This window comes from Halichoeres trimaculatus, unplaced genomic scaffold, assembly GCF_033239565.1.
Source record: "Halichoeres trimaculatus isolate MK-OKI-2021-1 unplaced genomic scaffold, fHalTri1.1 fHalTri1_scaffold_20, whole genome shotgun sequence".
NCBI classification, from domain to species: domain Eukaryota; kingdom Metazoa; phylum Chordata; class Actinopteri; order Labriformes; family Labridae; genus Halichoeres; species Halichoeres trimaculatus.
In genome coordinates, this window is record NW_027437198.1 from 15375685 (window position 1) to 15400149 (window position 24465).

At 39.2% G+C, this 24465-nt stretch overlaps 3 protein-coding genes across 13 annotated transcripts in view; 1 reads left to right on the forward strand and 2 right to left on the reverse strand.

The window, feature by feature from the left end:
* caskin1 (CASK interacting protein 1) overlaps positions 1 to 4262 on the reverse strand; it is a 92084-nt gene extending 87822 nt beyond the window's left edge. For 4 of the 10 annotated variants that reach the window (XM_074696185.1, XM_074696187.1, XM_074696186.1 and 1 more), the window contains exon 1: positions 3449 to 4260. In XM_074696185.1, coding sequence (XP_074552286.1) covers positions 3449 to 3542 — 94 coding nt within the window. In that variant the 5' untranslated portion in view covers positions 3543 to 4260. Of the gene's footprint in view, positions 1 to 3448 lie in introns of all 10 variants that reach the window. The other 6 variants (XM_074696184.1, XM_074696183.1, XM_074696188.1 and 3 more) reach the window with 3 other exon arrangements.
* Positions 4263 to 7169: 2907 nt separating this feature from the next.
* LOC141809256 (phosphoribosyl pyrophosphate synthase-associated protein 2) lies at positions 7170 to 17727 on the forward strand. The gene is made up of 11 exons (XM_074696190.1): positions 7170 to 7337; positions 8653 to 8819; positions 9946 to 9998; positions 12115 to 12181; positions 12332 to 12504; positions 12697 to 12812; positions 13014 to 13069; positions 13260 to 13408; positions 14034 to 14104; positions 16064 to 16210; positions 16295 to 17727. Exons 2-11 carry the CDS (start codon positions 8737 to 8739, stop codon positions 16451 to 16453), a joined length of 1074 nt encoding a protein of 357 aa, XP_074552291.1. The 5' UTR covers positions 7170 to 7337; positions 8653 to 8736; the 3' UTR covers positions 16454 to 17727.
* A 1972-nt stretch (positions 17728 to 19699) lies between these two features.
* On the reverse strand, positions 19700 to 23396 carry LOC141809257 (lymphocyte antigen 75-like). Of its 2 annotated transcripts, XM_074696193.1 has the most exons (4): positions 21962 to 23396; positions 21344 to 21655; positions 20542 to 20831; positions 19700 to 20461 (listed from the first exon to the last, which is right to left on the reverse strand). In XM_074696193.1, exons 2-4 carry the CDS (start codon positions 21624 to 21626, stop codon positions 20270 to 20272), a joined length of 765 nt encoding a protein of 254 aa, XP_074552294.1. In that variant the 5' UTR covers positions 21627 to 21655; positions 21962 to 23396; the 3' UTR covers positions 19700 to 20269. The 2 variants fall into 2 exon arrangements, with proteins under 2 accessions (XP_074552294.1, XP_074552293.1); XM_074696192.1 differs by having other exon boundaries at positions 21344 to 23396.
* Positions 23397 to 24465: the final 1069 nt, after the last annotated feature.

Genomic DNA, 24465 nt, shown 5'->3' on the forward strand with positions numbered 1-24465 from the left:
AGGACAGAAGAGCTCTAAATGGGAGAGTGATACAGCCCAAACTTAATCCACAACAAACACAGATCTTGTTAAAAATCATGTCTTCACGAAAGTGTGCATGAGACTCCGGGCCAGAAGGTGGCGAGGCAGACCAATGAAAACAGATCCTCTTCATAGCATCTTTAAAGTAAAAAAACTATTGATGTGTTTAAGTGTGTTTGAAAAGCATTGTTCTATTTTTGAATACTGTGTACAGAAAATTAAAACAGGAATCATATTTTAAATTAGCCTTTCAACCAGAAGTTCCAGTAACTAAAAGTTCCAGGGACTAAATGGTTCCTCTTGCATTATCTTATTTAAAAAAAAAGAAAAAAAAAACAGACACAGCCCATAAATCACACTTAAAGTGCTTTTCAACTGGGGGTTCCAGGAACTCTAAGTTCCAAGAACTAGTCTTCCAAGAACTACATGGTTCCTGTAGCTTGTTGTTGTCCGTGTTTCCACCAAAGCCTGAAGTCTCAGGACTGATGGTTGTCATGCTGATTTTGATCAAGCTATATTACTCTGCCGATGGGTTTGTTGAAACAGCCATTTCACAGAGTAGATCAATAACCACAGAACTAAATTTAGACTCTAGTTCCTGGGATCTTAAAGAACATAGTTCCTCAAATAGTCTCAAGTAATTTGAGAAAGTTCCTGTCGTGAAAAACATTTTTAGTGTTACATCCCACATTTCTTCACTTACTTTACTGCAATGAAAATTGTTTTGTTGAACCAGCCAGTTCAAGATGTAGAACAATTACCCCAGAACCAATTTAGATCCCCCTTCCAACAGTTCAAAAGCACATAGTTCATCAAGTAGTCCCTCGTTCCTGGGTAAAATTCCTGCAGCTGAAAAACACTTTTAATATTTTAAAGACATTTCCTCTCAGTCTTGTCTTGGGCATAATCATCTCTAGTCGCCTGTATCACTGATTTTTAGAACTTAGCAGATTTATTAAAGACTTGTTGTTGTGGTTACATGATCAAAATGTGCAAAAGCCTTGTTACAAGCAGCCGCATGCTTGAAACACCACTTCATCAAATCACAGCCCCTCAATAAAGCTGTGTAAATGAACTGTGATGCATCAGAGTCATGTTTCTTCATTGTTCGGTCTAAGTGTGGCTTATACTTTTTAATTTGATTTGGCTAAACTATTTTAATAGAAACATTTATGTTTACCTCAGGGATACGCTTATAATAGCAGCGAAGTACTTACTGTTTGTGACAGTTACAAGGTTTTTAATAACTTCTCATGATAAGCAGCACATGTTTTCAGCTATTTTCTCTTCCACACGCAACGCTCCATGCTCTAAACTGTTTTCAGTGCCATATGCATTTACTGCAATCCACTTGCTTTGGCCTTGCATACTGTGCTCCAGTGGCTCCAATGGGCTACCTGTTGTCTGTATTTGATGCACTATACAGCCTGAGAGTTTGAATCTGAAGTGCACTTCATTGTACCCTAAAGGTCGTTTTGTGACAAGCTTTGCACATAACACATTCCCCTGAGTACCTCCGACTCAATAATAGGCTGTGCTTGAATTACCCAGACCCTCTCAACCTTCTTTTACATCAAGGGATGTCCGTATTTTACACCAGTCTGCTATCTTAAATCCTCAGGGTTTCCTGTACGTGATCTGTTCCACTGCCGCCTGCAGACTTTATCTGGGCGCCTGCCGGCCTTCAGTGCACCCCACTGACTCCCACAAAATGTTTTGAGGCCATGTGCTGTACTCCATTGAGTCCTGCAGAGTGAGCTTTGCCATCTGCGAGGTTCCAGCATTCAAATTAGCCCAGTTCAAAGCAAGTTTTAAAAAAAGGAAAAGATAGGCTATGTTTGGCAAATTATGTCAAATTCAAACACAATATTTTTCATAAAATGCTCAATTTAATCCATTTATATAAATCTGATGTTCAGATGATGATTCATTTACCCCTCTAATGTGTTTTCTTAACCTGTGTTGGAATGCGTAACTTCAAAGAGGATGGATACATTAATCCTGTGGCACCTGGACCCTGTGTTGAACCTGCATTAAATCCATTGGAGGGTTTATAAAAGTTTAATTGAAGGTCTGGTGCAGGTGTAGCAGTAAAAGTAGCTAGATTGACAAACACACCTGTGTAGGTGGGCAGGATGGTTTTGAACTTTGATATTTTTAAGTCAATTTGAATGCACTTTATAATCTTTACAGTTAGGATTATTCTCTGTTTTTCTCATTAATACAAGTGAAATCAAACCCACATTACATGCATGAGAGACCTAATTAGGTAACATCATTTCACATTAACACCGCCTCCTGTTTTTTCAGATGAGGCCCACCTGCTGCACGGAGAGCATTAGATAACATGCTGCAGACCTACATGACGGTTGCATTTTGGTTTTTGGATGATGAAAGCCAATCACATGACTGGTGGGCATGAGTTAATATGACTGTGGAAGGGTTGTTTTAATGCATGTTAGAGTCAATCACACACACACACACACACACACACACACACACACACACACACACACACACACACACACACACACACACACACACACACACACACACACACTCACTGTATAAATTGCAATGCATGCAGCTGGTCTCCTGCAACATTTGTCCCTGTCTTCTGATAACTGTATTAGCCAGTTATTTATCAGCAGGAGTATCAGTGTGGTAGCTCACAGCCTCTACAGAATGATCTATCTGCAGCCCTCGCTGGCTTCACTCTGTATTGCCCACACATTAGAGTGGGCTGTGGAAGCAAAACATTGTTAGATACTGTAGTGCTATATTGCCTGCAGAAATTAAACAAGTAGAGAGGCATTGAGTCATACAAAGCAGAGGAAGGAGCATACAGAAAAGAGAGTCACTCACTCTCAACAGGCTTTTACCCGTTCATATATTTGAATCCCTGAGTTTGCAAGTGTTACGTTGGTGATTTGAGGTGATGCTGGACCTTTAAAACCACAAGGCCACTGGCATCATCTCTCACTTGCGTGTCAGACAGGGTCACACAGATCCCCAATCCAAAAACACAACCCTCCCTCCTTTCCCTCCCACTTTCTCTCTCTGCTGCAGTGCTTTCAGACAGGGGTCTCAAGATGGGCTGTCAGTCTCCAATCACATCACTAATCTTCTCCGATATACCCTGATGCAACCCCTCCTCTTTCTCCATCCCGCCCTCTTAATCACACACACACACACACACACACACACACACACACACACACACACACACACACACACACACACACACACACACACACACACACACACACATTTACATCATCCTCATCAGCAAGGCCTTGCAGCCACTAACGGTATGTGATAAATTCCCCCAATCCAGGAGGTTGTTCTGTAACAGGAATGTTATGAACCTCTGTGCATCCTTACATAGCTACATGGAATATATTAGAACAGAAGCACAATGCCTTACTTGCTTTCCCCGGTCGAGGCCTTTGCAGCAGCTTCTGCACGGTGAGCAGGTCCTCGGTCTTCACCGCCTGCAGCAGTTCCTGGTCCTTTCCCATCTTCCGCTCAGAGCCTTTCTACTCCCGCAGCATCCTCCAACACAGCGGCGCGTCAGCCCAGCCTCACCGCGGAGGGTGCGTCCACCGCGGCCACGAACAGCCTCCCTCCTCCTCCCCCCGTGGTCCCTAACTATATGAGACCCCCTTACAGCTCTTGCATATGATGGGGTGACGGAGGCAGAAAAGGAGAGAGGGGTGAGAGGGAGGGAGGACAGGGAGGGATGGAGGATGCTCCCGGGTTCCCCCAGCTGTATGTCGCGTTACTGGACGGGTAATCAAAGGGTTCTGTTCTTAGATTCCAGTAACGCACTGGCGTGGCGTACGTGAAATCTTCTCGGTACAGATGAAGGGGTCACGTTTCCTTGGTTCGATCGCGCTCCTCATCTGTAGGCTGGACGCTCTGCAGCAGCGCTCCGTGACAACGAAGGGAGGACGGCACTGATTCTCGCGGAAGGAAGCAGACGCCAAACGGACTGATGTAACGAGAAGCCTCGCGGGCTCAGACTCTGAATGATTGTGCGTTTAAAAAACGGGTGCGCGCGGTGTCTGTATTTCCCGAGGTTGTGCCGCTCTCGTGCTGTGTGTCGTAAACACAATCCAGGGCTGCCGCTGCTGCTGTTGCAGCCATAGCTCCGCGTGCGCTTGTGCTCTGTATCTAGTGATGATTTTCTCCGCGTGGGGGCAGGGGTAGGGAAGGGGGGGCACGTACACGCGCCCGCGCTCTACAGCTGGCCCAGCTCGTACCGCTAAATGGCTCGTGCTGCAACTTGGGGGCGGACCATGAACAGGGGTGCTCTCCCTCCTCCTTTTCATCTCTCTTCACTGTTTCTACGGGCCTCTCTCTCTGCTTTTATAGGAGCTGCAGCGATTTATTCAGCTGCTAAGACAGCAGAAGAAGTGAATAAACAGTGTCTCCATCTCTCATAGTCGTTGGCCCAATATACCTGTTGTACTTGGTATTTGCTGGACTACGTCATCACTATTTTTCAAGCATTAGTTTCAGCAGCCTAATATATGGGCTAAAGTTTGTCTATGTTAATAAAGCTAGTGACTTTAACTTTCTGCATAAGCTAAAACACCTTTTAGTAATTAAGTGTAGCAAGGTGGATCTAAACCCATGCACCTCTGTGGGGATTCATCACAGATACCATAAGGGCAAAACCCAAAAAACTATGTGGCAGAAACTAATTATCTCTTTAAAAAAATATATCAGCTTTGCAGTTTTTTGGTTGACAACCAAAGTGCTAAATAAAAAGGTCATTTGGCCCAATGGTGACTGGATGTAAAGCTGTGGCAACCCCAAAGCCATCAGGATGTGTCTGAAGTTAATATGGGCAAATATATGCCAGAAGCTGGTCAGGTGGTTAACTCACTCAGGGTGAGAAAAAATAAAAAGAATAACTTTGCAAAAAAAAAAAAAAAGAGGGCTTCAAAACCCTTAGGCTTTAAATCTGGCACCAACAGTATCATCACTGAAGTATCACATGAGTCTGAAGATCCTCTGGAATACTGCAAAGATAAAAACTCTAAGTAAAAGTTTGTTTTGATGGATGCTCTTTTGTTGCTGATATTTGAAAGATCAATTTTCAAATTTTTCTCAACAGTAAAAAATTTTTCAATATGGAACCTTTTTGTAGATTCTCTACATTTGCAATTACCTTAGTAGAGAGCCAAATTAAAGCTGCTTTCCCAGTCAATTTCTCTACACCAGGCAAACAGCCAGCAGGCTGAAGCTTTATACTTATCATCAACATGAGATTAGTATCATGTGCAGTTTCTACCAATCCCTATTTCATAATATACCAGAGTACCCTAAGTTTTCATCTTAGCAAAATTCATTCTCTGAAATTTATTAAGCCCTTTCCACCTGCATCTTGCCTCTCGATAGATCACACTGTGTATGTGCATATGCTTTTGTCTTAAACACAGTTAGAAAGTGAAGAAGAGCACATTGTTATCAGTTAATATCACCCTGACTTCTGACTGCAGCAACCAACTTGTCTTCTTTCTATGTCCAACCTCCTCCAGATTTTTAACTCTCCTCTCTCTCATGTGGTATTTGTGTGTGTGTGTGTGTGTGTGTGTGTGTGTGTGTGTGTGTGTGTGTGTGTGTGTGTGTGTGTGTGTGTGTGTGTGTGTGTGTGTGTGTGTGTGTGTGTGTGTGTGTGGGCAGTGTGCAGTGCTTGGATGCTGCTCTCTGCCTCCTCCACATATCCAGTTAGTTATGTAAGAACAGTGAAGTGTAGCCCATATGGTTGTGGGAGCTTATTTATAAATCTGTCTCTGTTAATGCCGAAGGTGCACACCGACTAGGTGCCATGTTAACTTTCACACTGCATGCATCATCTCTTAAATTTGACAGTTTATCTGCAAAAGCAAACCCCTTTTCCTCTGGCTGTGTGAGATTCCAATACTATTGTTAGATAGACAGAAACAATTTGTTTTGGCCAAGATTTTACAAACCTGAGGCTTTTGGCACCTTACTCCACTGGTCACTCAGGCAGTTAAGTCAATGTTACCTATTTCTGTATCATTAAGTGTATTCCTTTCACAACAACATTCACATTTCTTCTCAATCATCTTCTATTTGAAAAAAAAATTGGCTCATCTAAATCAATTGAGTCCTATATAGAAAAAGTCTAATCATTAGAAACTTTGGGCAAAATAATTTAACAGTGACTGAAAAGGGGAAGTTTGAAGTAGCATTTAGAAAAACACACTGCCCCCAAGAGGCCTGTCACACTGCACACACCCCACAGAAGCATCGCTATCTCTTACTTTCGGATGAGCAGGTTGTGTTCACAGAAACCGGAAATTGAAAGAAAAAAACAACTTTCACTTCAGCTTTGAAATTGGATTCATAAGATATTAAAAAAAAATCCAGCGAATATTTTTTTTAGATCTGTTTGAGATTGTCTGTCTGTTTCGATAACAACGAAATAAATTATGACTTTTATAAATTACTTTTCTGTGAAACAACTTACTATCTCCAATTAACACTTGAATGCATCTTTCACCGCCCCTTCATGAGTTTAGGGCGTTGGATTGGTTGGCCTTGCATGTCAATCAAAATTCCCCCTCGCAGGCGATGGTGATGGAAATTTAGGCATTTTTTGGTGATTTGTTTTTTTTGACCCGGCTCATTAAAAAGAGCCGGCTAATTCGGCTCCCAATAAGGTCCTCAGATTTTTTGTTGCTTTGATAAAAATACCACCAAAAATAATTAAAAGGGCTGGGTAAATGAAATAATAACGGAAAAATACATTATATTATATATATACTACTTGTTGATACGACTTTATTTATATACTCAACATGAAAAAGACCCATCTCAATAAGACAAAGACAGGACAAATGCTCCAGTCTGTGCTTGTACATAGATCTGTTGTAAACCTTTAACTATCAACAGTTAAACAACCTGAACTGCTTAGTGAACCACACAACAAATACATTAGCAATTAAAAACAAGTGCCAAGTTTTGATCTTTTTTCTACTCTTAGTATCTGCCTTATTTTTTGAGAAGACTCTTTCTGATATGATGTTAATGTAAATATACAGTTTCCGTGTTACCATGTTAGCTGCCATCTTAGCAGTGTGGGTACACATATACCACCACGTCTTGACCGATCACGCGTGGTCACTCACAGGCCGACTCACAGAGCCGGATCGTTCACGATTGGCACATCGCTAGCAAGCAGCCGGAGTGAGGGGAACAGGTTGAAAAGAGCTGGAGGAGGCTTGTACATTCAAATACTGTTGGTTGCAAGATTGTAACCGGATACAACACACAAGCTGGTAAGTAGTAATGTTGTGCTTTTTGTAGTCTGCGAATCGCTGGTAGTTTATTTCTAGTCGGTTCCTTGAAAAGACACGCTTTTGAATTCATAGAAATCAATTCACGCAGTCAGAGCTTTGTCTGGGAAGATTATTTCTTGCGAACTATCGCGTTAATACTTGTTTGTCAACGTTAGCTCACTGAATTCCATGATGTTGATGTTGCATTTAATATTAAAGATAAAAGAAATCAGACTTTGTGTTGTCACATCTCACTAGAAATGATCAGTGAAACCCTAACTTCCTCACACGAGTGAATGACTGCAGACCACACTGAGGAATTATAACAGCATGGTGAACAGCGAAATCCTGTGTTGTCCTGCTAGCTTAGCGTAGGAGGAAGCTAATGTCGTGACTGTGTTGACAGTTCTCATGGACGATATCTACCCCAAGTTCAACGCACTGTTCTGATAATTTAGCGAAATTAAGCCTCGAAAATAATATAATCTGTACTAATAAACACTATTTGAATCAGAAGTGACCCATCTAGTGAATTTAAGTCGCTGATATTCTTGTTGCACATGGTTGCATAGAGCATCTGGTTGCAGCCCAGCCTTTGTGTTTGATCTGTTATTGTTCCTCAAACCTTTTGTGTTTACTTTCTACATATTGTTCCCAAACCTCTTTAAGTGTAACGATATGTGCAAATAGTCTCACTAAAACCTTAGTCTCCTTTATGCAAACAATGCATGCTATAGACTGCAAATGCTAATTGATGCACAACATGCTTGCACAGCCTTAGAAAGCAGAGAGTGTACAACAGAAATTGATCCTTATCCCAATGCAAATCCTGCCTGTTAGGCCCGCTGTTGTGTTTAAAAACCTAAAGTATTTTACAAGTTTTCTTAAAATATGAAGGTGAGACACTCTGCTTTACACTTATCTGAAATACTGCATGGCTTTGTTAGAAAATAAAGATAAAAATTAAAATATGATTATGATGATATGAATATGATTAGATGCACATGTGGTTGTGTGTTAAGACAACACTGTCCCAACATTAAAGGAAAGCTCTTCCTGGCTGTTTGCAGGAAGTTCATAAATAACTCAGTCACATTTTGAAGTACAAGGATCCTAAATCCTGGTTGGACTTTAAGGCGGATGTAACTTTGAAGTGTATTTTTCATTGCTTGTTTGTTGAACTTAGACAAAAATGGCATTGAATGATACAGTGTTATATTTATTCTCTTTGAGAAAGTTCCTGTTTTACTGGACTCTCAAGAAATTACTGATTTAAGGGGAAGTAACCCCCCAACTCCTCCTATCCTGACTGTAGGAAGGTCTCAGCGCAGCCTGGGTGCCCAGGGATCCACTGCCTGAGTGTGGGGAGAGCAGCAGCAGCAGCAGAGACCCCAGAGACATGAACCACACAAAGGGCGGCCTGGTCATCTTCACCGCAAACTCGCACCCCTCCAGCCGTGAGCTGGGAAAGAGGATCGCAGAGTGAGTCGAGGAAACAATATTTCATACAAACACACACGTTGGAATAGTTTGAAAGAACAAAAAAGCAGCTAACCAAGTTCAAGGTCACTCTTATAAAAGGGTTTTCTGTAAAGAGCTGAGGGATTGGGGTTTTTCAAAAAACATGAAATAACCTACAAGATTGGATGTTTTAATTGGATTTATTTCATTCACTGCACATTTAGAAATTTGTTTCTGCAGCTGGAAGAATATAAAATCATGCAATATATCACTCTGTGGCCCTTTTTATTTGAATAACAATTCTCTTTGCATGATGACTTCTGCTTTCGTTCATATTTTATGCTGTTATGTGGAAAGAAAAACATACTAGGAACGCACACATTGTGCTCCTGGCCTCCACAATGACATTAGAGTCAGTGCATGTTTACTAAACAAGAAGAGTATTCAGCCAGGCTTATCACACTACATTCCAGCTGTGAGTGTGTGAAAGAGATAGAGTGGAAGAGTAAAGCAGAGCATGTTAACAGTTAACAAGGAAATGTGCTGACAGGAAAGTGACCTGAGCTCTCTTTAAAATATGTGAATGTATTTTTTTCTATTGTTCTTTTCTTTTTTGTAGGGGTTAGTGGCTTTCAAAGTGTTTAAACATAAGAAGAGATTTAAGTTTTCACAAAAAAAGCACCTTTGTTTATCTTGAGGTTGAAAAAAATCTGTCTAAATCAGTGGACTGTTGTGGCAAAGTCATCTTTTTAGTATGCTGTAAAAATCCCACACAGTCGAAAATTACCAAGTTGTATCCGTCTCACTTTTTCGTACTCTTTTGTTTGACCCTTAATGCCAGAGCTTGAAACACTGCAGTCCACTAATTGATTGAAATAATAAGCCTATAGATGCCAATTAGCTAACTACAAAGGGGTACAAAGTAAATCCACATTAAAACCTAGTTTCTCAAGCTTTGATGCAGAGTGTAAGGGTCTGTCTCCTACTTGCTGACTTGTATGTCCTAGTGTAAGCCCTCTTAAGTTAAACCCACAGAAAATTTTCAGAAAATCTTTTTTTTTTTAACTTCTATTTCTTTCTCTCTTTCTCCTCCTGTTACATTTTGTCTCTTTTTCTTTCTCCCTCTTTCTGGCCATCTATTTTTCAGGCGGTTAGGGGTGGAGCTTGGCAAGGTGCAGGTGTACCAGGAAGCTAACAGAGGTAAGGTGGGGGCTAACAGTGCAGAGAAACCTGCTTTGGTATATGACCAAGTACTCTGAGTTTGCTCAGCCTTGTAAGGTTTATGAGAAAATAATAAAAAAAAGGAATGGTACATGATGTGGAACAGCAGCTTCACTTAGCTTTACTACAGAACACATGTGCACAACTAGACATATTACAGCAATAACATCTGCTTTACAGCACCCTACTGTAACTCCCCAGGGACACGCAGTTCAAAAAGGGGGAAAACAAACAAACATGGGACAATCTGTTACTTTAGTAATACCAACTCCTTGGCTCCAATGTCAGCAGTGTAGAACTCTGCCAAACTAGAAGGTGAAACAGTCCAACAGCCACACGTGAATACATTTATGCACAACAAGCTTTGCACCCAGTCAAACATCCTAAAACAAAAAACAATGTAGTTCAGGGGGACAGACTGCTCGGCTGTTTCTGGGCTTTAAAAGACGGGATAAATATCTACGGAGCGAGGGAGAGCATCCAAACAGAGAATCTAAGAAGAAGATTGGACGACATCTTCGTTATCCACTTTGACGACATACCAGGTGATGCGATTAGTTGTACAAGAGGTGCTCTGGATTATCCTCTACTTTCAAGTTTTGGGCAATCCTACGATTCCTATATTTCCTACGGTTGTGGTCAGTTTAAGTTGTAATCTGGTTTATGGCAAAACAAACATTTCAGTGAAAGGAGAATAAACAAGAGACAGTTGCATTAGTGTCTAATAATTGTGGCCTTGGACTGTCTCGTGAGAGTTGCGATCAGGGCAGCCTTGAATTTTAGCGCGCTGTATTGCATGCACACAAGTACAGGGGCCTCATAAGGGAAAACATTTAAAATGGATTAGATAACTTTAACATTGCCACTAACTGGACAAAGTTTAATGAAATTAATAAGCTCAAGAAATATTTCAGCTTTTTATTTTTTCTATTCATTTTTGTTAAAACACAGAACAAAAAAGTGTGCAGCTTCCCCCTCATCTCTTAAGTGAAGTTTATCTCTGCAAACCAAAGCATTGGATCTGGGCTTGGTATGATATGAAATATTTAAAAAAAAAAATGGATCAGTATAGAGGCAAAAAATCGCAAATAAAAACTGCAGAGTAAAATATATTCTTTGTACACATGGTATGGAATACTTATCAGCATATATGTACATAAAAAATTTGTATTGGATTTAATCAATGGTCCACAAAAACACTGTAAAAAGACCTTTTTTGAATCATCTGGATAAACATGTACTGGAGGCAAGGATCAAACTTTTTTTTTTTTTTAAAGAGCCAACTGATGTAACAATTTGGGTCCAGTTTAGGACAGTTGGGTTCCCAGACAAAGCCCTTCAGGGTAATAAGTGAAAAAATTCCAGCTTGTTGACCATGTGTGAATGAGGCTTAGAAAGGTCACCGAATACTGTAACACAGTGTTTTTTTTTCTGCTGCTCATGGAAACTCAGAAAATTACTTAAGTAAAAAAATGGGTAAAATCAAATGGAATGCACAAAATAAAAACAACCATCTCACCTTTAGCGAATGATTGAATAAAAATATCATCAGCCCTTTCAGGATTTTTGGCAGCCAAATCATTGTAAACTTGTGTTCCTCCCCACTGAATAAACCCCGTCTGTCAGTCAGTCTTGGAAGGTCTCTTGTGTTTGGCAGAACAAGATGCCGATAAATGGATATTACACACCATGACTGTTTTAAAAGTTTTTTCTGCTCCCAGGGTGTTGCCTACACTGAGTAACAATCTCAAAACACCACATTTGATGGCAGTTCTAATCTAGTTTCTCACTGCGTCTCTGGAACGTTTGTCTCTTAGTCAGAAACTTTTTGTTTTCTAATCTCCTTCGTGTAGGAGGCACATGTTTGGAATTCTAGTATCTTCCATTTCACTGAGTTGGGGGAAGGGGGGGGGGGGGGTGCAGTTTGTGTGAGAAGCACAAAGAGCTTGGATAGCTCTCTAATGAAGCTGACAGGCCTCCAAGGCTTTGTTGAGGTGGGAGTGTGTGTGTGTGTGTGCGCATGTATGATTTTGTGTTTATGTGTGCAGGCTTTTCTTGCTGTTCTCCAGTTCTCACATCTTGTTTGTTTCCATAGAAACACGGGTGCAGATCCAAGAGTCAGTGCGAGGCAAAGATGTCTTTGTTATCCAGACAGTGTCCAAGTAAGAAAGGACACACACACAACTGTACATTTCAGCACTTTCCTATTCAAAGAAGTGTCACTTGGATCATATTTTTTTGTCAGACCTTCTGCTGACTCATCATGTTTCTTACCTCTTTTGTCCGTTCCCTCCATCGCTTGGCTGGAGCAGAGATGTGAACACAACCATAATGGAGATGCTGATCATGGTGTACGCCTGCAGGACGTCCTGTGCTAGGAGCATCACAGGCGTCCTCCCATACTTCCCCTACAGCAAGCAGTGTAAGATGAGGAAGAGAGGCTCTATCGTCTCCAAGCTTATTGCCTCTATGATGTGTAAAGCAGGTGAGTGGGAGTGGAAAAATGTGCTGGGGCTGCCCCCTTCAGAGCTGAAAAGAACAGTCATTTTTCAGCATTTCTTCATTTTCTTTTTTATTTTAGAAACATTTCTGTGATCAGATTATGTTCAGACCACTGCAGCAGCAAAACCATGAAAGTGTTGGTAACACTTCTGACCAAATGGACGTGTTTGTACAGGTCTCACCCACCTGATCACAATGGACCTCCATCAGAAGGAGATCCAAGGATTCTTTAATATCCCAGTTGACAATCTGAGAGCGTCTCCTTTTCTGCTGCAGTACATCCAGGAAGAGGTAAAAACACACAGAATCACCCGGAAAGTTTTTTTTTTTCTTACTGTATATTAAAATAATGAAGCCTCATCACAACCTCTGTCACTCCTCATTTTCCTGTTGGTGGTCACGGTGCTTAACTTACACAATAACTCTTTGGGGCAATGGTTGAGTAAATTTTTGCAAAACTGTCGATGAATTTCTGTCGTATTTGTTCTCCAGATTCCTGATTACAGAAATGCGGTGATTGTTGCCAAATCTCCAGCTTCTGCCAAAAGGTAAGCTCCATCTTTTCCAACTTCCAAGCTTCAACTTTTTATGTACTATTGATTGAATTGCCTTCGTCTCACCTTTCTTTCAAATACAACCTGCAACTTTTTGCATGTCTGTCACAGTGTGTTTGCAATGCTACCACAAGAGGGGGCAAGATTACACTATCTAAATTTCTCTCCCTGTCTGTCTACTCAGAGCTCAGTCATTTGCTGAGCGGCTGCGTTTAGGTATCGCTGTTATTCACGGCGAAGCTCAGGATGCGGAGTCAGACCAGGTAGATGGACGTCACTCCCCACCAACCGTCAAGACCACAGGAGCCATTCATCCTAGCATGGAGATACCATGTAATTCAAACACACATGCACCAATTATGATCAGTCCTGTCATGCCCGCTCTAAGCTATCAGTATTTTCTGTTTCTTTTCTGCTGTCCAATTAAAATAAAAGAGAAACAAGCAAAAACAAAAGTATAATCAATATTTCTGTTTCTTAACTTATGTTATTTACATGGTCTTAAATTACTACGACAAATGCAGCCCTTCATCAGAGCACACAGAGCTCTGACAGCTGTGCATACAAAGTCTGTGTATGTATGCAAACATGCACTGCAAGCTGCTTTCACAAATACTGTGGCCTGCATTCTGGAGGCAGATGTTCACATGTGGTGTTCTCTCTCTGCACTTGCTCAGGTCAAAAGTGCTGGCAGGGGGCAGGAGATAACAAATCTCAAGTATTAAGATGATAAAAATGTAATTTAATAACTCAGCACAGGAATAAGAGTCTGTATCTGAAACAATTCCTGTGCTGTGTTGCCATTTTTCTAAGAGTAACCGCAGCAACCTGCCAACATAGAATTTGTATCTTTGCATTCACAGCTGCATATTATGTTTCTCTTAACAGCATTTCACATGTTAAATGTAATATTCTCTCCACTATCTCACTGTTTCTTTTTTTTTGTTTTTGTCCCTAGTATTGATCCCTAAAGAGAAGCCTCCCATTACAGTGGTAGGAGATGTTGGAGGACGTATCGCCATCATTGTGGTAAGATCAAACTCTTTGGTTTGTTGGAGCACGATATCAGGGCTTTTAAGTATTTTACCTTGCTCAAAAGTCACAGTATGCTCTTCCTGCTTAATAAAGTCATTTTGAAATTTTTAAAGCCCCTTTACTATCAAAGGAGCTATTTTGCCTCATCGCACCTGGAATAAAGTCATTCCATAGTCACAAAATCTTCTTTATCTTCCCAATAAAGATAAAACAGTGTATACAGTTCTATACATAAAATATTAAATTATCTGAAAAATACGTTTTTTGAATTTTTGAAGTTTTAGAATTACTAGAAGAATACTTGAATTTGACAGTATTTATTTATGATGACCCTCAACTCGTCATTTTTTGTTGTTTGCTAATGTCTTGCCACATATCAAGCGTGTATATATTAAACCAGCATGTTAGCGGTAAATAGATCCATCCACACTCAATTAAAATCTATATTTTCTTCTATATTTGTCTTTGATTTTTGTCTAGTTGTCTTTCTAGGGGTGTAACTCTTGAGGTTAGCCACAGGTGAATGGAAATTTGGTGGGTTGTTGATGTTGTAGGAGGTGAGGTAGAGAGGTGTCAGGCTTAGTTGCAAGACGTGATGCACATTGATGATGATGACGATGATGATGCTAAACTTTATTTCAGACTCTGATAGGCTCATAAAGAAGACATACAACAAGCAAACAAAACATACAAACAACAAAACAGGGATAGCCAAGGTACCCAACCTTGGCATATCACAAGGTAAAAACAATTAAAAAACATTCAGACATTTCCTCCAGTACGCCCAAAAGCAGGAGGTATAGCTTGTGTCACTTACGGCCATAACCAGCGCATTGTCTGACTTCATCAGTCTACACATGAATTTATACATGAAATTCCTTAACACAGCATGAAAGCTGGGGACATTATTTGTTACAAACATTTCACTTGCACTAGTCCATCTAGGAAGTTTAAGAAAAATGCGAAAAGCATCACTTTACACCACCTGAAGCTTTCTCATTTTTTCCTTACTGTAATGACACCACAGGTGGAATGTGTAGAGGGGTGAGCAGTAAGCTGTAAAGAGAGCAGTTTTAACATTTTCAGTGCACATGTGGAATTTACAGGCCAGCATATTGGCTTGCCCATAAAGCATACGACATTGGCGCTGTACATCGTCATCGTCACACAGATCATCCCTTATTATATGACCGAGGTATCTAAACTTATTCACAATATGTAAAACATCTCCTGCCATGAAGAAGGAGGGAAATGTGAGCTTCTGATCATCTTTAGATTTGGAAATCATGACCACACTTGAGTTCAACAAAATGTTAATCATGATCTTATTAAGTGTCAGTTGCTGCGTTTCCATTACACCAAGAATTGCGCAAAACATAAATATCGCAAAAAAGGAAAGGTAACAGAGCACCACATATGCCAAAAACCTCCTGAATTTCGATAACAAGTTTTTACGCTCTCATGAGGTGTTTTTTTCAGAAGTTTTGATATTGAACTTCATCGCAAAAGTTCAGTGGAAACACCTTTTTTTTCACAAAAACATGTCATGTTGTCATAACAACACACCTCCCTCACCTCCTTGTACAGAAACTTCAGAAACATTGCTTTTATTTTGCAAAAAGGTGTAATGGAAACGCAGCTTCTGCCATTAATCATCAATAACCTTGGTAAGAGTAGTTTATTTGCCTGTTAATCCACAACTTAAAATAATATTATTATTAGCACCAAAATCTATTTCTCAATGCTTTATGGAGAAAACGAATCTATTTACGGCAGGTAGACCAAAAGTTCTTTTGTCACTTCATTGGCCAACAACTGAGAAGCAAGACCTGGCATTTTTCTGAAAGAAAAGAAAAACAATAGGACAGAAACGCAGAGGAAACTTAACACGAAAGTGACCTTAAAACTTGTGGCAGTAAAACGCTCACTGTCACCTCGCTGCTTATCTTGCAGGATGACATCATTGATGATGTAGACAGTTTTGTGGCTGCAGCTGAAACACTGAAAGAAAGAGGAGCCTACAAGATTTTTGTTATGGCGACACACGGCATCCTCTCCTCTGATGCCCCGAGGTTCATAGAAGAGTCGGCGATCGATGAGGTGAGTACGTGTCCTGGTGACTTTTCCTTAACACTGAAAGTATTCTGCCTGTCCGCTTCTTACTTATATATGTCCTTACACCAGGTGGTGGTGACCAACACGATACCCCACGAGCTTCAGAAACTCCAGTGTCCTAAGATAAAAACAGTGGACATCAGCATGATTCTGTCAGAGGCCATCCGCCGCATCCATAACGGAGAGTCCATGTCCTACCTGTTTCGCAACATAGGAGTGGATGACTGACAGACTAACACAAATACATCCACACATCACACACGACATTTGCCTTTTCAGATCGAATATTCCAGAAACATGAGGGTGAATGTTAAACTTTGAAATCACGCAGAAAACACAAAAGTGTCCATTTTTTTCATACAAGTGGCGAAAGGCTCACACTTTTCCTTTAAATTTAGCTTAACATAGATGATGACTGAATGCTAAAACGTGTACATATGACTCCATACAAGCCTCCACTTACTCATCTTGTTTCATAGCTGTGACTGAAGACACCAATCAGAGTCCTTTTCAGCTCTCCACTCAGTCTTTCTCTCTTTCACTCCTCCACTCTCTCCCCACCTTAACCTGCTTTGTATCCACGCTTTTCCTGCTCTACTTTAGTGGAAGCTAGCTGTTTTCAGGTGGAAGCTAATGGATCATCCTTCTTCATTTAGTAATTTCTGTTAACCATCATAATCAAGGTGTCAGAAAAATGGCTCCTGTGTTTGTGTGATTAATCTTCATTGTATCAGGAAGAGTGCCAGTGCCTTCTACAGCACATCCGCATCACACAGGCCTTCACTGTTCCAATACACAGCACAGCTACTATACCTGAATACAAATGCTCTTCATGAAACAGCTCAGTCTGCAGGTTCACGTCTCATTATTTTATGTAGGTAATTGGAGTGTATGTTTAATTCTCTATCATTTTTTGTGTGGTCCAGATGTTGAGACTCCAAGGTAGCCATATGTGTGGTAGCCACTAGAGATGCTAATCTGATATCAGTTGCTCAATAATAAACTGGAAATGTGTTCTCAGACTGGTTGATTGGACGTTAAAAAGATTTTATGACAGTACACTCATGAATCATGGACAACTGAGTCCTTTTAACATAGTGTGCCAATGTTCAATGCCTGTATGTAATATTTGGTTGTGTCTGAAAGAAGTTGGAGGACTCTTCATGGAAAAAACTCCTGAGTAAACCCTGTTTAACATTTACCTGCAGTTTAACTCTGGTTGGAGGGTAGAGGTAGTTCTTTATCAGAGTAATTTGTTACGTTGTTAGGAGAGAGAGTGAAAGTTGATTATACACATTCTACCTGAGTTTCATAAAAGCAACTTCCAAACTGCAGCTACGGCTGGAAAAGTCAAATGAAACCTTTTCTGATGAGCAAAACTTGACTGAAGCAGGTCTTTGTCACTTTACTAGATGTGTTCCAAAAATGTTTTGTATTTATTTTCGGCACTTAAGAAAAAAATAAATAAGACCTATGAAAGCGAGTTGTGTCGTGTGCCTTTGTGTTTTTAAAGCGGCTTCAGATATTTGCTTCCATATTGCAGTGGTGTGAAAATGATCCTCATGAACACAGGTCTGGAAAAATAACTTGGCTTGAATTGGACAGTTGTTCTGCAAATGTTTGTTCTGTTTAATCCTTTGTCTGTGTACTGTATGAGCTGGTGTTGTTTTTATTCTTCATGCTTGTTACGGCTATCTGCGAGTCAAAACAAGGTTATCTTGGCTTTGACTATGAATCTGTTTGAATCTGTGACACACCCTTACATTCAAATGCCTTAATGCATAGCCAACCCACAAGACACTCACTGTATTTGATTCACAAATAAGTGACCCAGTTTTTACTGACAGTTTATTTTTTTAACTGATCTCTAACATGTTTGTTTTTCAGGATCAGGCCTTAAGCAAACACAGGGCTTAGCTGTTCATCCATGGAATAACCATGATCTTAATTATAATTTGACAGTGAATTCTCAAAAAGGAGGATGATTTCATGCAAGGTATTGATATTGTATGATTTTTTTTTAATTCAATTCAATTAGAATGATTTACATGTTATACATTGCATTAAAAATGCAGATTCAAGTTGTGCAGCACAGAATGCCATGTATTTGCTAAACAATTTTCCACCTGGAAATTTCAACAGAGGACAGGGGCCTCTGTAAAATAATGATAATAGAAATAATAATGACGAAGTAAAATAACATTTCAGGCATGTAATGGTGAACTGTTACAAGATTACAGTATCATTATTACAAAATAAAAGCCCTAGTGTTACCAGGGTAAAATTACCTCTATTTCTTCTGACCTCATTACTTTGTTCTCATGACATTACCATTTTGTTCTTGTAACAATCAACATTCTCATAACTTTAAAACTTTGTCCATGTAATATTATTACTGAATTCTCAAAACAATAGGACTTTGTACTCATAAAATAATAACTTGTTATGTAGAAATGCCAAGCACGCTGCATTTCAACATAAAAATTCAACTTTAACAAACTTCTTACTTTGGCTTGCTCCTCCTCCTGTGAAGCACATATTTTCACATTCAAAATGTAAAACTACTCAGCATGTTCAGGAGCAGTCTGCTCAAACTTCTCACATTTCTAACCCTAATTCCTTTTTAAAGCATTCAGCATTTCTAACATTTTTCCCCATTGAAATGAATAGAGATGTTTAATCTCCATGGAAACAGCTGATGATGTCATAAATTGTTGGGGTTTACAGTTTGGGCTCAGCATTTTAACATTTAGCATTTGCTGCAAAGATCATGTTGGTGATGGAATGGAGAAAATGGAGAAAAGCACTCAGAGTACAGTTTTTTTTTCTTACTTTAAAGTTATACTTCCTTTCAGAAGACTGTCTGCTACAATTTGGTGTTAGCTGCAGGTTTGTAAACTGACAGTGTTGAAAATTATAATGACCCAGTACATATTTCATATTCCAGATCTTAGTATCCAGAAAATTGCCAGGATCTGGATTGTGTTTTTACATCTGTCAGAAATGATCATGACCTTGTCTTGTATTGTTTTGCAAAGCAATCCGACCATTTATCATGGAGTTATATACACATATGGTGAAAATGGACCTATCTCACAATGATAAAGAATCCTTTAAAAAAAGTCCTGGATTCAGACAGGAATCCTGATCACCTCCAAAATTTAATTACTGCTTTCTTATGCCGCTTTGAACATTTCCTGAAAATTTCATCAAGATCCGTTGGTTACTTTTTGAGTTATGTTGTTCACAGGAACTTTCCCATGATGGAGGTGATTAAAAACAAATGGTACAAATATGCAGGACAAAAGAAACTTAATGGGTCTGCCAGTTCATAGAGTTATACACACAGTTAGTCAAAGCTGTAATCACAAGAGTAACTACTCAGGAATGAGGCAGGTGACATTGTTATATAGCACATCATCAAACCCATCCTCTGAAAGTGAGTTAATGTCATAATGTGCCAAAAAAAAGTCTCCATACTCTCTCAGATGTACTCTGTGCATTGGGTTTGTTGTGTTGTTGAAAAACATATGGTATGTCTTCAAGCTTGTGAAAGAAGCAGGGAGGAGAGGGAGTTTTCTGTGTGATGCATATGTTTATTGAAAAATCTTTGTTGATGAAATATTTTGTAGCTTTTGATGTGACTTTGTTTTCTGCATTAACAGGTCATAAGGTAAAAAAAAAAAAAAAAAAGAAAGGGGACACAGCTGAAAGAGGAAGCTTCGTCACAGAATTTAAAAGAAAAAACTCACTGAAAGCAGAGAAAACAAAGATTTGTTTTAATCCATTGGTATAAATAAAAACATTACAAGCTAGAGACAAACTTAAAAACAAAAAAAGGCTGAGTCCAAAAACATCACATTTATGAACTATTGTTGTAATATTGATATTGCAAGAAACTGTGGAAGAAACAATAAATAAAAGATGAGTATATAAAAAAACTATTTAAGCAGGACTATTGTTAATGATAGGCAGCTGTCATGGTTGTGCCAGTGTGCCACATTATCATCAAATATCACTTTATGCATCACTCTCGGTGGAATCTCATCCTTCCCACCTGTAACAGAAGAAGTTTCTTTTTTCATCACAGTGTCTTATCCCATATAATTTGCCGGCTGCTTTAGGCAGTGTGCCACAAAAGCCTTTACTGGGGCATTTTTCAATGTTCTTATATGCCACATTTCCCTTGCCGATCCACAGCCAATAGCCAGCCAGGTAGCGCAGACCCGTCCAAACCTGGAAGTGTTTAGAAGAGAGATATAAACAACAGAGGACAAATTTCTTTATAGCAAAAAAGTAAGAGATTGTGTACCTACCTCGTCAGTGGTAGCTCTCTGTGCAATCCGTTGTGCGAAACTGTGTACGTCAGGGAGAATGGTGGCCAGGTCAAAACGGAAATTTCTGTGGAATTCGATTGGCTGACTGGGGTTCTTCACCTCCAGAGCCCTGCAGTGGTTCAATGCCTCCTCCCATGTCTTGTTCTCCCTGACCAGCAACAGATATACTTTCTTGCACGTGAAAGACCTTTTGACATTACAGAGAGAGCTGCGCAGTCCCTTTTCTCCTGACTCGTGGTACGCACAGGCCTCCCCAGGAAGTTGAACACCTGTATGAATCAGTGAATCCAAGAATTTATCAATCAATCGTCTGATAAACTTACCAACCAACCAACCATTCATCCATTTATCCCAACCCAAACAACCATCCTACCAAGCAACCAGAAAACTTTTATTCACACTGCCCCTATTCTGTAACAAATGACAGACACATTTTACAAATGGGTGGCAACTTTCACTCTCTTATACTCTCGATAAACGTAACAATTGATGAGAGATGATTATAGTTAATGATTTGATGCAGCAAAAGTGGTAATCTAACCTACCCTCACCAGTATTATAACTGCTCATGCTGTGGAAGCCTTCGGATTGTCAGTTAGGGTCATGGAAGGTGATATCTAACATAATTTAAAGGAAATCTGACCCTCCAATGAATTCATGGTAAAAACAAAGACAAAAATAGACTCTAGAGTGGATGTCACTTATAATAATTCATTACAGTAAATAAAAACAGTGATAATTTTTAAATCTATAATCTTAAATCAGTTATGTGTTTGCTCACTGTTCTCCCATGTCAGGTTTTTGGCTTTAATGCTTCTTCGGTACCACATCCACACAGAGGATGCAGAGTCTCTGTGCAAATCAACCCAGCCTTCGACATTCATGTATTGATCAGCGTCATCTCTCATGGTGATCAGGTCGGCACCCTTGGCCGTGCAGTACTCTTTAGCCGCATTCCAGGTCAGACCCTCAGTACTGCTGTGCAGGTTTCCCATCCAATTGCAAAGTCCTTCAAGAGGTAGGAGTAGCAGCAGGGGAAGGGTGACCTTGTTTATTCCTATCATAATGTTGCCTGGAGGGAATTTTCATGTACCTGCAGTAAAATTCATATTTGTTTTAAGAATTTATTGAAAAATGAAACATTTCCAATAGTTCAGGTACGACAGTAATAGTGATACCCTAGGCGTATCTCAGTAAACCAAAACAAATTTCTATCTCAGGGGGAATTCTAACATATATGTACTTTGAAAAAGTGTTTGCTGCAGTATCAGGGGTGGGATATGTCAAGTTCACACACATAAGTCACATTTGAAGAAATAAACATAAACAACTGAGAAACATCAAAACAGTAAAGGGGTACTGACATTTTTGTTCCAGCAGCATTTCTAGAAGCACTCACCTGGAGATGATGACTTTAGATCTCTTGATGTTCAGTTGCTGATGTTCTTCAGTCACTTTGTCAGCTTCTTTCTGCTTTAAGTGCAGTTTAAATGGTCTGTGACTTTACTCAAATCCTTCCTGATATGCAAATGACTTTTTTTTTTCACATTTTCCAGGACAGGGCTGCACAGTGACGCAACGGCTAGTGCTGTAGCCTCACAGCAAAGAGGTCGCTGGTTCGATTCCCATCTTGGCTGCTGGGCCTTTCTGTGTGGGGTTTGCATGTTCTCCTAGTGCATGCGTGGGTTCTCTCCGGTTCCCCCGGCTTCCTCCCACAGTCCAAAAACATGTTCATCAGGTTAATTGAGCATTCTAAATTGTCCCTAAGTGCGAGTGTGTACGTGAATGGGTGTCTGTCTCTATGTGCCAGCCCTGTGATTGACCTGCCTCTTGCCCAATGACAGCTGGGATGGGCCCCAGCCATCGCGACCCTGAACAGGAGAAGCGGCTCAGAAAATGAATGAATTTTCTTACAATCTTTGCAGCGTATATGTAAAATATAGCTTAACATCTCCTTGTAAAGTCTTGATGCAGGTTTTGACCTTGTGCTACATCTCAATGAGTTTTTTAATCTTTAATATCATATTTGCAAAATGAAGCAAATTAATGAAAGGAAATCTTTCTTTTAGTGGAACAACTTTGAAGTAGCAGCAGTATCCCCGAGTAAAATGAAGCAGACTTGATGTAGGGGCCGTCTACAAAGTGCAAAATAAGATAAACAGGATTACATCACAAAAATCTTTTCTATTATTAATGCTCTCATATTGGTTACATTGCAACTACTAGGTTTTTGTCACCCCTTACCTAAATAAACAGTATATAGTTGACTACCAAAACAAGTAATTAAGTTTCTTTAATTTTTCTGGTCAATCTACCAGAATGTACAAGCTCTTTAATCCTAAATATATATTTAATGTTAAAATAGAATTATTGTTGTTATCCATGAATTCTTAAATGCACTGTTTAACCCCCCCTCAAAAAAGCTGAAAAATAAAGCACACATATTATTATTATTATTATTATTATTATTATTATTATTATTATTATTGACTCCTATGTTCCTAAACAGAAAAGAAAAATGTGTTTTGGGGGTTTTTTGTTATCCTTGATCATTTTTTTTAATGACTTCTCAGAGGATTTTAGTTTCCTGGCTCAGAGTTGGGTATAACAGCATCAAATTAGTTAGGAGTTTCAATTACACTTAATGTAAACCACCACCAATAAAGGGTAAATATAAAGTCAGTTAATAGCATTAGTTAATAGTGTATTACTGTTAACAAACTATAGGTAACACTGTTTGCTAATGATTTCTTATACTGTGGTTGATATAAGTTTACAGTCTCACACATTATAATATTTTATAAACTTCATAAAGTGTTTGTCAATAGTAAACCTTTGAGATGGTTTATAAAACATCTATTAACGTTACAGGGATACATTATATAGAGGATGGCTATTATTAAGAGGTGTTGGAACCAAGGTTATAATAGTTAACTAAAACGAAACTAAGAACAAAACTAAAATTTAAAATACATTGCAGTTAACTCAAACTAATAAAAACTAGAAAAGAAAACAAAAACGATAAGTGAACTAAAACTGTATCTTGTGTTCACAAAACTAACTAAAATGATAGACAAAATTCCCTTAGTTATAGTTTTTGAAAATAATAATAGCCTTTAGGATTTAAATTAATAATTTTAGACAGTTTTAGGCTGTTGTCAGTGCCGTACAGCACCATCATAGCGACGTATAGGGACGAGCTCGTTTACTGCACTGACTGACTGTGCGCTGTGCTGTGACGAAACGTAGTGGAGCAATGAATCAGAGCATTTGTAATAATTTAATTGTTACAGAGTCCAAGTTTTTATTTATTGAGGCTCATATTATATGTTTTTTAAAAATTTATGTTAATATTATTTTTATGTAATTTATGTCAACAGTATTTTATATGATTTATGCTTATATTTTTTTATACTAAGTTAATATTATTTTCATGTGTTGAAGGCAGCAGCCAACATTTTGGTATCAGCATCGACAGAGCGGTGAGCACTATGTTGGACTTGAAAATAAACTGAATGACAAAATATTTACTCTGACCTTTTTGAATCCTTCACCTGGTTAATAAGATATGAAAAAACTAAAACTAAACTAAAACTAAGCCTTGTTGCAAAAATTCAAAACTAAATAAAAACTAGAATGTATGCTCTAAAACTAATTAAAACTAAACTGTAATGGAAAATAAAATGTCAAAACTAACTAAAACTAAACTATAATGACAAATCCAAAACTATTATAATCTTGGTTGGAACTCATGACTCCTGTTCAAAATGGTGAAGTGTAGAAAAATCTCTGGCGAACAAAGAGTCCTAGTTAAAACATTTCATGATGCTGGGTGTTTTTCTCACTTTTATGACAGGTGGGCTAATAAATTTATTGAGCACTGTATGTTCTGACTGTATCTGG